Source organism: Papio anubis, chromosome 13 (genome assembly GCF_008728515.1).
Source record: "Papio anubis isolate 15944 chromosome 13, Panubis1.0, whole genome shotgun sequence".
In the NCBI taxonomy this organism is placed as follows: domain Eukaryota; kingdom Metazoa; phylum Chordata; class Mammalia; order Primates; family Cercopithecidae; genus Papio; species Papio anubis.
Window position 1 is genome coordinate 29,271,160 of NC_044988.1, and position 12,562 is coordinate 29,283,721.

At 41.8% G+C, this 12,562-nt stretch overlaps 1 protein-coding gene across 1 annotated transcript in view; it reads left to right on the forward strand.

The window, feature by feature from the left end:
- The window catches only part of DOCK8 (dedicator of cytokinesis 8), a 239,907-nt gene that overhangs the window by 102,595 nt on the left and 124,750 nt on the right, over positions 1-12,562 (forward strand). The window contains exons 10-14 of the mRNA XM_031654757.1: positions 3,812-3,892; positions 5,633-5,792; positions 7,998-8,134; positions 10,434-10,527; positions 12,197-12,359. Of these exons, the coding sequence (XP_031510617.1) occupies positions 3,812-3,892; positions 5,633-5,792; positions 7,998-8,134; positions 10,434-10,527; positions 12,197-12,359 (635 nt within the window). The remainder of the gene's footprint in view (positions 1-3,811; positions 3,893-5,632; positions 5,793-7,997; positions 8,135-10,433; positions 10,528-12,196; positions 12,360-12,562) is intronic.

Genomic DNA, 12,562 nt, shown 5'->3' on the forward strand with positions numbered 1-12,562 from the left:
TTCCTAACAATGTTCATGTTGCGCTGGAGATGCATAGTTAAGTGTTCCCAAGTCTAGGCTCTTACAATTTGAAGTGTGGGCTGTGGTTTTCAAGTTTCACCCTCCCCTTTTTTTTTTTTTTTTCTTCTTACCATGTCACAGACTGTCTCTAATGAGAGTTGAAATCTATGAGGCAATTGTAAGTAGAAGAGCCTTTCATTCTAGACTATACTGTTTGCTGTTATAAGAAAACCAGATCCTTTCTTGTACACCAAAATGACTGGTTAGAAGTTAAAAAGCATCAGGTATTTTACCTACCTTAGGCCAGATAATTGGTCTTATTGACTCTTTTTTTTTTTTTTTTTTTGTGAGCGGAGTTTCACTCTTGTCACCCAGGCTGGAGTGCAGTGTCACCACGTCGGCTCACTGCAACCTCCACCTCCTGGGTTCAAACGATTCTCCTGCCTCAGCCTCCCGAGTAGCTGGGATTACAGGCGCCCACCACCCCATACCAGGCTAACTTTTGTATTTTTAGTAGAGACGGGATTTCACCATGTTGGCCAGGCTGATCTCGAACTCTTGACCTCAGGTGATTCGCCCGCATTTGGCCTCCCAAAGTGTTGGGATTACAGGTGTGAGCCACTGCGCCTGGCTGTAAAAACATTGTAAAAACAAAACAACAAATTCAGGTGTCTGATTTCATGTACACCCAGCCTCCTACGTTTGGAACATTGTCTCGTTAGTACAGTGTTTTATGTCTGTAGTCTCAGTGATTGCCCCATGATCTCATGGATTCCAAATAATTCAGGTAGCTTGGAGGTCACTTAACAGATGGCAAATGTCTTTTCATTCTAGCTTCTTTAACACCATATAACAAAGATTATGAGAGGTTACTGTAGCTTGAGGGAACATATTTAAGCTTATAGAAAGTATAGTTAAAATTATATTGCTGAAAAGACAGTTCTATTGTTGTCAAACTTTAATGTGTCTCTTTTTCATTGCAATATTACTTAGACATACAGGAAAATTAAAGCCCACTGTGGTAGCCCTGTAGGTAAGTTCACAATTCTCTGTCAGCCTAGGAAACGGAAGAAGCCAACGCTAGTTCTGTAGAGCCAAATTTTATCTCAAACTCTACTTCCCAGTGGATGACTTTCTCTTGATTAATCCATCATATTCTGCCAAGTAACAGTGGTTACCCATGGGTTACTATCACTTACTACATATGTTCCAAAATTTTCAAACGTATAAATGTGTTCATTTGGCATAACAGACATACTAAAGTGTTTGGATAGATTGAAGAAACTGAAATCTACTCAACAAGTCAGCCCCTGGATGGCTGTCTCTTTGCTTTTCTTTATCGTAATGCCATCATTGTTGCTTCTTTCCCTTTAAATATATAGTAAATGGTGTTAAACTATTTAGCACATTCAGGCGGACATTATTTGATAAGAGGGGCTTCTTTCTTTTTTTGTTTATATTCCCAGGCTGAACATTAGGGTCTTTGCTGTATTTTAGGCAGCGTCATCTCGTTCAGGCGTTGCGTATAATATGACTTTAATGGATTATTTCTGCTTAAAGGTTTAATTCAAGATTTTGTGAAATTTTTTTTAAAAAAGGGTTTGTTTTACAATCAAGGAAAGAAGAGTGAAAATGGGAGTGAATTGGAAACTTTTCAAAAGTTGTTTAAAAATAGGTATGCCGTGCCCAATTTAAATATTTAATAAGTTGCCATGTGCCTGTCCTTATGTGAGAGCCACATAGTTGGAGAAAACACAAAGCAGAGAGCCTAGCACCTTAGAAGTCTTTCAAATGGTAAATTTCCCATCTCAAAGAGTTTACAACCCAGTTAAAAAACGACTTGGCATTCGAAGAAATGGGTTCAAATTCCTATTTTGCTACATTTGCTGTAGCAAACTCAGCAAGTCTGGTCTCTCAGTCTAGTTGGACAGTGATCCCTGTGCCTGAGTGGTTTTGAAGAAAATTGAAATAATGTATGTAAAAACACCTACCCTGTTCCTGACATACCATAATTAGGTAAACAATAAATGGCTATTAAATATGAAAAAAAAATAGGTATGCCAAGTGTTAATGCTACCTCTTCTGAATAGAGCAGAAAGTAGTCTCTTCCCTTAAGAAAAGTTTTAGGTTAATCTGATAGGCTTCTTTGTCCTACTTTCCATGGTTATGAGGAGTCATGCATTTCATTACACACCTTTGCATAAATCATGAAGGACCAAACAATAGGTTTTCATGTCAGCCTGCAGCTCCTTCTCATGAAGTACCTGGAGTTCTCCTGGCCCACTGCAGCCAGGGCAGTAGTATCTGCTGGTCTGGTCAAATCTGACTTCTCCTGCTTCCTGTATCTTCCATGATACACACTACTAGTGCATGAAGCTGTGGCCTTCCCCTTCCTTGCTTCAGGGTCCTAATTAAGAAGTTCTTAATCTCTGTTCAGAATTTATTCTAAAGACCACATTTTTAATCCATTCACTTCATGGAAAAATTAGCTTCCTTCCAATTTGTTCTACAAGCTCCTGACTATGAGCTTCAGGAGAACAGGGGCAGTGTTTATCGCCACCTTATCTCCCCAGCTGCTACCATATAGAAGGTACTCAATAATGAGTAAATGATTACTGATTACCAGGAATACTGGTCAGTTTCTAGCTCAAGTGTTATGTGCCTGTGTTTTCAGTGTGGTGCATCTCTCAGTGGGATTCGCCTTCTCTTCATGCTGTGGCAATGGGAGGGGGTTTTGAATTTCTTTTATGAGAAGAGAGACTTCCTGCTTGGAGTCCTCCCTGAAGCAGATATTCATTGAGTAGCCTCATGCTGCTTCCTTTGAAACCCCATAAATACCCCTTTATCATGGGGATTGTTAAATACTTTGTGCCTAACTCACAGCACCTATTAAGTATGTGTCCCTTTTGGACTATGTTGACCCAAATTCCTTCTTCAAGGATCATCTCAACTGTTAGGACTAAATCCACTGTTTTATTCTTCAACATCTAAGTTAAATTTTCTTTGAGCAGAGAGTTAGGATATTTCAAATTTCTCCTTGTCTTTCTTTTAAATATGGTGCCCAAATTTATGACAACTGGCCAGCCAGTCACTTTACCTGAAGCAAGACAGAAGACACTTCATTCATTCTTATTACCAGCATTCATTCCTATTACCAACCAGTTAGCAAACCGAGAAGCTGCACATCCCAATGCTTTTGAGTTTCTTTCCAAGTCTGTTAAATCCAGAGAATTAGCCCTAATAGGAATTACAAAGGCAACAGTTACGGATAATTTATTCAGTTCAGGCATTCATTTCGTGGAAGGTTTTAGTCCAAAATCCCACTTTCACAGAGACTATATCTCTTTTTTACATTGTAAGCAATAATAAAGAAAATGAGCTTTCCACTTCTTACATATGTCTCCTGGGTTTTGTTTTATAAAATAACTTTTATTGCCTTTTTTATTATATACATAATGCATGTTTATTGTTTAAAATAGAAAATACACATAAGCAATGGGAAGAAAATAAAAATCACACATAATCCCACCATACAAAGATAACTACTATTAACACTTGCTGCATTTGCTGTGTATCTACTGTCACCCTTTTAATATGCCTTTATAATTTTTAAATAAAATTTAAAAATTCTTTAAAAATTTAAAAATTCGTATGCTATTCTTTATATAAACTTTTTAATCAAAAAACATGTATCACAGATATCCTCCTATGTCATCAAATATTGTCATAAAATGTAATTTTGATGGTTGCATAGATTCCTTTATATGGATGTAATTTATGTGCCTTATTTTAATATTATTTTTATTGGTAGATTGAAAAAGTCCTGCAGCAGGGAGAGATTGGAGACTGTGCAGAGCCCTACCTGGTTATCAAAGAAAGTGATGGTGGAAAGGTATGGTAATTTGAGTATTGTTAAATGGAGACATCTTAGAAGAAGCTGATATTTTCAGAAGTGTTACACAAAATAGTTAATGGGCTTTAGTCCCTAATGTGTCCCTATATAAGACACTATTACAATGTAATTCAATAAAAGAGGAAAAGGAAACTGGTCACTGACTTTTTTTTTTTTTTTTTTTTTTTTTTTGAGGCAGTGTCTTCCTTTATCTCTCAGGCTGGAGTGCTATAGTGCAATCACGGCTCCCTACAACCTTGAATTCCTGGGCTCCAGTGATCCTCCCCCTTCAGCCTCTTGAGCAACTGGTACTACAGGCGCATGCCACCATGCTTGGCTAGTTTTTTATTTTTTGTAGATATGGGGTCTCACTGTGTGGCCCAGGCTGGTCTCATACTTCTGGCCTCAAGTGATTGTCCTGCCTCAGCCTCCCAAAGTGTTGGGATTACAGGTGTGAGTCACCATGCCCAGCCTAATGATGATTTTTTTAGAGAAATAAATCCTTGAATTTTCTAATGTTGGCATATATCAAGGTCTGATCATATAATTTGTTTGGGGTAAGGCCACCCCCTGTTGTCTTCATTCTGAGGCTCTGACTCGGCTGGTTGGGAGGCCCACGGAGACCCCAAAACTAAACAGTGCCAGAGCTCTCCTGGCCTTCCTCCACAGCACGGGCCACTGCCCTTTCAGGTATGCAAATAACTGGGAATTGGCTGTCACTACCATGCGTTATATATTCATTAGCACAGCATAGGTGTTGAGCCTATGGAAAGGATATCTTTTCTTAGCAGCAATTGCAAAGATTCCCAGTGTGATTTTTAAAACATGGCCTTGGCTGGGCATGGTGGCTCACACCTGTAATCCTAGCACTTTGGGAGGCCAAGGCACACAGATGATGAGGTCAGAAGATTGAGACCATCCTGGCTAACATGGTGAAACCCCGTCTCTATTAAAACTACAAAAAATTAGCCGGGCATGGTGGCACACGCCTGTATTCCCAGCTACTCAGGAGGCTGAGGCAGGATAATCCCTTGAACCCGGGAGGCAGAGGTTGCAGTGAGCCGAGATGGTGCCACTGCACTCCAGCCTGGGCAGCAGAGTAAGACTCCGTATCAAAAAAAAAAAAAAAAAAGGCCTTTCTAGAATAAGACTTACCTTATTAGTATGGTACTCCACAGACTCATAAATGTCAGGTAAGATATATTGAGCTCAAGGCATTTTTTAAAAATCTTTTATTCTGAACTCAGAAAGAACACCGTGGAAGTGTTGTAAACTTCCTAAGGAGTTGTTAGGAAACTGTTTAGAACTTTTTGGAGTTTTCCAAGGCAACTTTTGGAGAAACAGGTTCACTTGGGAGCTTGGTAGATGATAAACTAAACTTGATTTCAAGATTGTCTTATGCAAATCCAAGTCACATAGCCAGCCACCAAAAGAATTGGTAATCTGGTGTAATGAGTCCCTTTTTGTTTTTGTTAGCTAAAAGTGTATTTTACTAATTAAATGTAGCCTTTTTGGAAACTCCTCGTTTTTTAATCTTTATTTCCTTATCAGCTAGACTTCTGGCCCGAGTGCGTCATTTTTCTGCCTATTCACTCTTTTCATTTTTTAGTGGGAAGATATGTATTTACTCTTTTTAATCAGTAGGATTTGGATTTTAGAGATGGCTGTCATATTCAGGTCGGAGGCAGTTGACTTGGTGCTGATGCTTGTTTCAGCTTGTTTCTTTCCATTTGCCTCCAGAGTAAAGAAAAGATTGAAAAACTAAAACTCCAAGCTGAATCCTTCTGCCAGCGTTTGGGGAAATACCGGATGCCCTTTGCCTGGGCACCCATAAGCTTATCGAGCTTCTTCAATGTCTCCACCCTTGAGAGGGAGGTAACTGATGTGGACTCTGTGGTTGGTAAGATTTTCACCTGCAGTGGGAAAGGGAGGGCTCCCCAGTGTGCCACTGCTCAGGTCCACAGCTTACTAGTTGGGGGCTGGGGGCACAGTGAGGTGTGGGGAATGGAGAGGAAGAAGGAGATAAACAGAATGAAACACTATTATGACTGGATTACATATATTTGGACAGTGATCTCCAAAAGAAATCATCATGAACATTGGTAAAGATTAAGTATACTCTTATAGTAAGATTTTCTAGATAGTATGACACTTAAATAAGTTAATTTTTGGTAGCCACCCCCTCTCTAAAGTAAAACTTTAACAAGAAAATGTAGTAACCATCTGTAGTGTGTTAAGCAGAGACACCGTGGTCGATTCCTAAACCCAAAATAAAAAAGCCTCTGTTACAAAGCCTTCAAAAAGCAAAACTCGACAGGGCGTGGTGGCTTACGCCTATATTCTCAGCACTTTGGGAGGCCGAGGTGGGTGGATCACTTGAAGCCAGGAGTTCGAAACCAGCCTGGCCAACATGGTGAAACTGTCTCTACTAAAAATAAGAAAAGTTTGCTGGGTATGGTGGTGCACATCTGTAATCCCAGCTACTTGGGAGGCAGAGGCTTGAACCAGGGAGGTGAGGTTGCAGTGAGCCAAGATCAGGCCTCTGCACTCCAGCCTGGGTGACAGAGCGTGCCTCTGTCTCAAAAAAAAAAAGAAGAAGAAGAAAAGAAAAAAGAAAAAAACTCAAGTTTCCCAGCAAAATTTCTAGTTCTTTAAAGTTTACTTTGCCAAGTGCAATGAAAAAATGGGCATCCAAAGAATATCTATTTACTGTTAGTTTATTTAGCATATTTCTTTTTCATCATCTCACCCTTGATCTGAATCATTCATTCCTACACTGCTTGGGTGTGGAAATTTTCAAAAGGGTTGCAAGTTTTCAAGTGGACCTGCCCACATCACCTGTGGTGGGATTTCTGTTTCCCTAAATGCTTTTGTATCCACCAAATATATAAGTCTGTGTTCACATTTTTTCATGCATTCCTTAAGCTAAGACTTAAGCCACTTCTGAAATGCTACCTTGAGCAGGGAAGTGGAGGAAAGGACATTTTGTGATTGCTGCTGCTATTTTGGAGTTACTGGTACATAATCACCAGTCAGAACTCCTGGGTTATTTCTGGTTCGTCAATAACAAACCTCACTGTTACCACATCCTGATCTTCCTGCCACAGCTTTCTTTAATGTCATCTATGTAGACCCAAGTAACTTATTGATAAGAGTTATGTATACAGCTTAGAGGGCACCACAAGCTAAGTAATTCAGGTATAGGGCATGCTGAGGCCTCAGTCATCTCTAGGTCAAGGATAACCTTACAACAGAGACTGATTCTTAAGGAGCAACCAGAAGATGCAAAGATGTCGTCTATTATATTGAGGCAGGATGGCAAGTTTAGGTGGGTAGAGGCAGCAAGAAATTCTAATTCAGCATCATGGTAAGAATTAAGGATAAGAAGATATTCAAAGACAGGAGTTGGAACTATTCTAGTTCTAAGCGATTTGATTATTTACAACAGAACCCATGAGTTTTTGCAATATAAAAGCAACAAGATCTCCACCCAAATCTCAAAAAGGGATAAGAAACAACTGGGTAAACTATCAGGCTCCCAGCCCAAGTCTGAGTGTGATTTGGGGTTCTAATTCCCATTGGGCAGATCACCCAAGGCAGAAACTCAGTCTTGCTGCCTGGTCCACATAATGAGAGCAGAGGAACGCTGGGATTCAGAATGTCCGCAGGCTGACCCCTGCATGTTTGGGTCACAATCCCAAATGCCTTTGGGGGCATTTGAGTACATGCCTCTCCCAGTGGAATGCAAATATAGAAATAAAAGAAAAGCAAACAGTGGGCTGACTAAATAAAGCTTATCAGGAGACCTTGTTCTGGCTATAGCTCTGGACTCTTGCCGGGTGGCATCTGGTCTACCCTAATTTCCATGTGAGAGGGGCCCATGGCTGCTCCTGGCCTCTCTCCTCTGGTCGGAGGAGGATTAAGAACATCAACAGGAGGACTAAGAAAGGTAGGGGCCAATGGAAGGACATTTTCATTCAAAACAAGGATGGCCATATTCAGTGTTCCTGATCGGTGACTTTAAACATATATACTGTAGAGTTAATAACTGCTGTGTATTTGAACAGAAAGGCATACTTTGGAATGACAATTGTTTTTCTTAAAGGAAGAAGCTCAGTAGGTGAACGGAGGACATTGGCCCAATCTAGAAGGCTTTCTGAAAGAGCCCTCTCCTTAGAGGAAAATGGGGTTGGATCCAACTTCAAAACCTCCACCCTGAGCGTTAGCAGCTTTTTCAAGCAGGTATCTCTTTACATTACAGTGTGTCTGAATTTTTCCCCATACTGGCATGGGCACTGGAACCCACAGGAGGAGGACATGTAGTGATTAAGAGAGCAAATTAGTTAACCTCACTGTCTTAGTTCATTTTCTGCTGCTTATAATAGAGTATCTGAAACTGCGTAATTTAAAAAGAAAAGGAATTTGTTTTTTACAGTTATGAAGGCTGAAAAAATCCAAAGTTGAGGGCCCACACTTGGTGAGGGCTTTCTTGCTGGCGGGGCCTCTCTGCAGAGTCCTGAGGTAGAGTGTGGCGAGCGGCTGAGCATGCTAGTTCAGGTCTCTCTTCCTCTTGTAAAGCCACCAGTTCCCCTCCCATGACACAGATTAATCCATTAATCTGTGAATGGATTAATCCATCGTGAGGGCAGAGTCCTCATGATTCAATCACGTCTTAAAGGCCCCACTTCCCAGCACTGCCACCACGGGGACCAAGCTTCACCATGAGTTTTGAAGGGGACATTCAAACCACAGCATTCATGAAGCCTCAATTTCATTAGCCAGAAAACGGGAGCAATAGTACTTAACTTCATGTGGCTTGTAGGAAGGTCAGGTGACATGAGACCTGTCAAGCTCTTTTTGGAGTGCCTGGAATACAGTAAGTGCTCAATGAATGTCAGCTATTTTAACTGAGAGAAGGATTAGGTTTTGTTCCTCGTGATGCAAACTATCATCCTATTTGAACTATCTTGGCCAATCCATTCATTAAGCTATGACAACAGTCTGGCTGGGACATCTCCTTCCCGGTGGATCTCAGGGTTTCTTGGCCTGGCTATTCATGTGCAAGCTGCCACTTTCACTACTGCTTGCTGTGCACGTTTGCAGGGCTCCCTGCTTGCTCAGAGAATGTGACCGTTCCAGATGGTACTCTTCGTTAGCTCAGTAAACATCAAGACTATTAAAAAGAGTTAAAACTTCCTAGACTTGTCAAATGTATAGAGACAGAAAGTAGAATGATGGTTGCCAGGGTCTAGGGATAGAGGGGATGGGGAATCGCTGGTTAAAGGGTACAGAGTTTCAGATTTTTTTTTTTTTTTTTGCAAGAGAAAAGCGTTCTGGAGGTTGGTTGCACAACAATGCGAAATTGCTTAACACTACTGAATTGTGCACTTAGAAATAGATAAGATGGGCCGGGCGCAGTGGCTCTCACCTGTAATCCGAGTACTGGGAGGCCGAGGCAGGTGGATTACTTGAGGTCAGGAGTTCAAGACCAGCCTGACCAACATGGTGAAACCCCGTCTCTACTAAAAACACAAAAAATTAGCCAGGTGTGGTGGTGCATGCCTGTAATCCCAGCTACTTGGAAGGCTGAGGCTGGAGAATTGTTTGAACCTGGGAGGTGGAGGTTGCAGTGAGCTGAGATTGCACTACTGCACTCCAGCCTGAGTGACAGAGTGAGGCTCCATCTCAGGAAAAAAAAAAAAAAGGTAAGATGGTAATTTTATGTTAGTTATATTTTGCCACACTTAAAATAAACTCACTTGGTCTGACTCTGTTTTGGAAAGTTTTCCATAGCTACACTCTTCATGGAGCATTTAAAGGGGTTACATTAACAAACTGAAATGCAAAAGAGATGCTGAGGGAGCCTGTGCACCGTGCCACATAATAGAAATTGTAAGGGTCTGAAAAGGTTTCTATTCAGCATACACCAATCTTATGACCTTGGAGGACAAGGTACTTAAGCAAGTCTGAATGGTCTCATTGGGAATAAGACATATCTACCTAATTACCTTACTGGGTCATTGTAAGGATTGGAGATCATGCATATGTGTCCCTTGGCAGAGTTCCTGACCCGTCTTGGGCATATGTGGGGGTGGGCAGCATTTATATTTCACCTTCCTGTTCAAGACAAATGTGAAGAAAATGAGATGGGAAGATGCTTTCTCCACCTTCAAACATTTGAAGAGGAAAGTAAACTTATTCTGTATTGTTCCAGGGGGTAACACTGGTATCAGAGGGTGAGAGTTATAGGCAGGGAAGCTTTTGGCCTGATTTTCTAATGGTCAGACAGGCTTCCTTAGAGTGCAGCAGAAGCCCCATCCCAGAAGGACTAATGCGAGGCCAAGGCACGGTGAGTCATCAGTGATTGAGAAGGATTTAACGAGAAGTAGAACTCAGTGATTTCAGAGCTGCCTATAATCCTAATTTCTATGAAAGACTTGTGAGAATAAAACTTAAAGGTAAAAATCTTCCCAGAAATCGTTGGTCCCCAACCCAAGAGTCAAAGGTGCATGTACACTAACTCTGACTTTTCTCTTGGCAGGAAGGAGATCGCCTTAGTGATGAAGACTTATTCAAGTTTTTAGCTGACTACAAAAGATCTTCGTCCTTACAGAGACGAGTCAAGTCAATTCCAGGTGTGAATGACATCTTTATCCTCTTTAGCTGTCCCCAACCGCTTATCATTAGACACATTCTTTGTCTAATGCCAGAATTTATAAAATCATGTTTACAGCCGTGGGCGGTGGCTCACGCCTGTAATCCCAGCACTTTGGGAGGCTGAGGCAGGCAGATCACGAGGTCGGGAGATCAAAAACATCCTGGCTAACTCGGTGAAACCGCATCTCTACTAAAAATACAAAACGTTAGCCGGGCGTGGTGGCAGGCACCTGTAGTCCCAGCTACTCGGGAGGCTGAGGTAGGAGAATGGCATGAACCCAGGAGGCGGAGCTTGCAGTGAGCCGAGATCGCGCCACTGCACTCCAGCCTGGGCAACAGAGGGAGATTCCGTCTCAAAAAAATAATAATAATAATCATGTTTGCCAAGTGAAATGTGAGATTTTGTGTTAGGGGTTAAGAATCTGAATTGTGGCCAGGCGCGGTGGCTCAAGCTTGTAATCCCAGCACTTTGGGAGGCCGAGACAGGCGGATCATGAGGTCAGGAGATCGAGACTATCCTGGCGAACACGGCGAACTACTAAAAATTACAAAAAACTAGCCGGGCGTGGTGGCAGGTGCCTGTAGTCCCAGCCACTCGGGAGGCTGAGACAGGAGAATGGCGTGAACCCGGGAGGCGGAGCTTGCAGTGAGCTGAGATCCAGCCACTGCACTACAGCCCGGGCGACAGAGCAAGACTCCATCTCAAAAAAAAAAAAGAATCTGAATTGTTCTGTTTTTGGCAAACCTATTAATGTTTTTTAATTTTCTTAAAGGATTGATTTCGTAAACCTTGTGCTTTAGATCTGGTTTCTCAGATGATGAGATCATTGTTTAAACAGAGGAGCCCCTTTAATCAAATAAAATATTATACTTAGTATTAAAAAAGTGAATGTGAGATGCTTTGGTAGAAGGCAAAGTCACCTTCCTTATCCTCACTCAGCAGCCCTGGAGGTACTTCTGTAGCATCCTCAGGCCCACGGAAGCCAGTTTGGTTTTTTTTGTTTTTGTTTTTGTTTTTGTTTGAGGTGGAGTCTCACTCTGTCACCAGGCTGCAGTACAATGGCACAGTCTCAGCTCACTCCAACCTCTGCCGCCTGGGTTCAAGTGATTCTCTTGCCTCAGCCTCCCGAGTAGCTGGTACTACAGGGGCCCACCACCACGCCTGGTTAATTTTTTGTATTTTTAGTAGAGACGAGGGTTCACCCTGTTGGCCAGGATGGTCTCAATCTCTTGATCTTGTGATCCACCTGCCTCGGCCTCCCAAAGCGCTGGGATTACAGGCGTGAGCCACCGCATCCAGCTGGAAGCCAGTTTTAAAACTCCCAATTTTTACTGCTAGCAATGCAGGGAAGTTACTTAACTATATAAAATTATACTGTGGTAATTCAGGAAAGAACTTTAAAAATCCTCTAATCCATTCCTTCTCATTTTACAATTTCTTGCTTTATATTTTATTTTATAGAAGCTAAATCTCAAAGGTTATCATGGCACACTTTTTTCAAACTGTAGGAAATTAGCTCCAAAACTTTTTTATAGTACTATAGTTTGTTCTTATTTTCATGAAAGAAACACAGTGCAACAATCCTTCTTGATTCCTTCATAACATGGCAGTTTCTTTACTAGAACATTCCTATTTTCTCTCTTTAGGCTTGCTCAGACTGGAGATTTCTACAGCTCCAGAGATCATCAATTGCTGTCTGACTCCTGAAATGCTGCCTGTGAAACCCTTTCCTGAAAACCGGACACGCCCACACAAAGAGATTTTGGAATTTCCAACACGAGAAGTATATGTCCCTCATACAGTGTACAGGTAAGAAACACAGGTTCAGGCCAGGAGCCACAGGTTCAGGCCAGGTGCAGTGGCTCACACCATTATCCCAGCACTTTGGGAGGCCAAGGCAGGAGGAATGCTTGAGCTCAGGAGTTTGAGACCAGCCTGGGCAACATGGCAAAACCCTGTCTCTACAACATATACAAAAATTAGCTGGGCATGGTGGTGCATGCCTATAATCC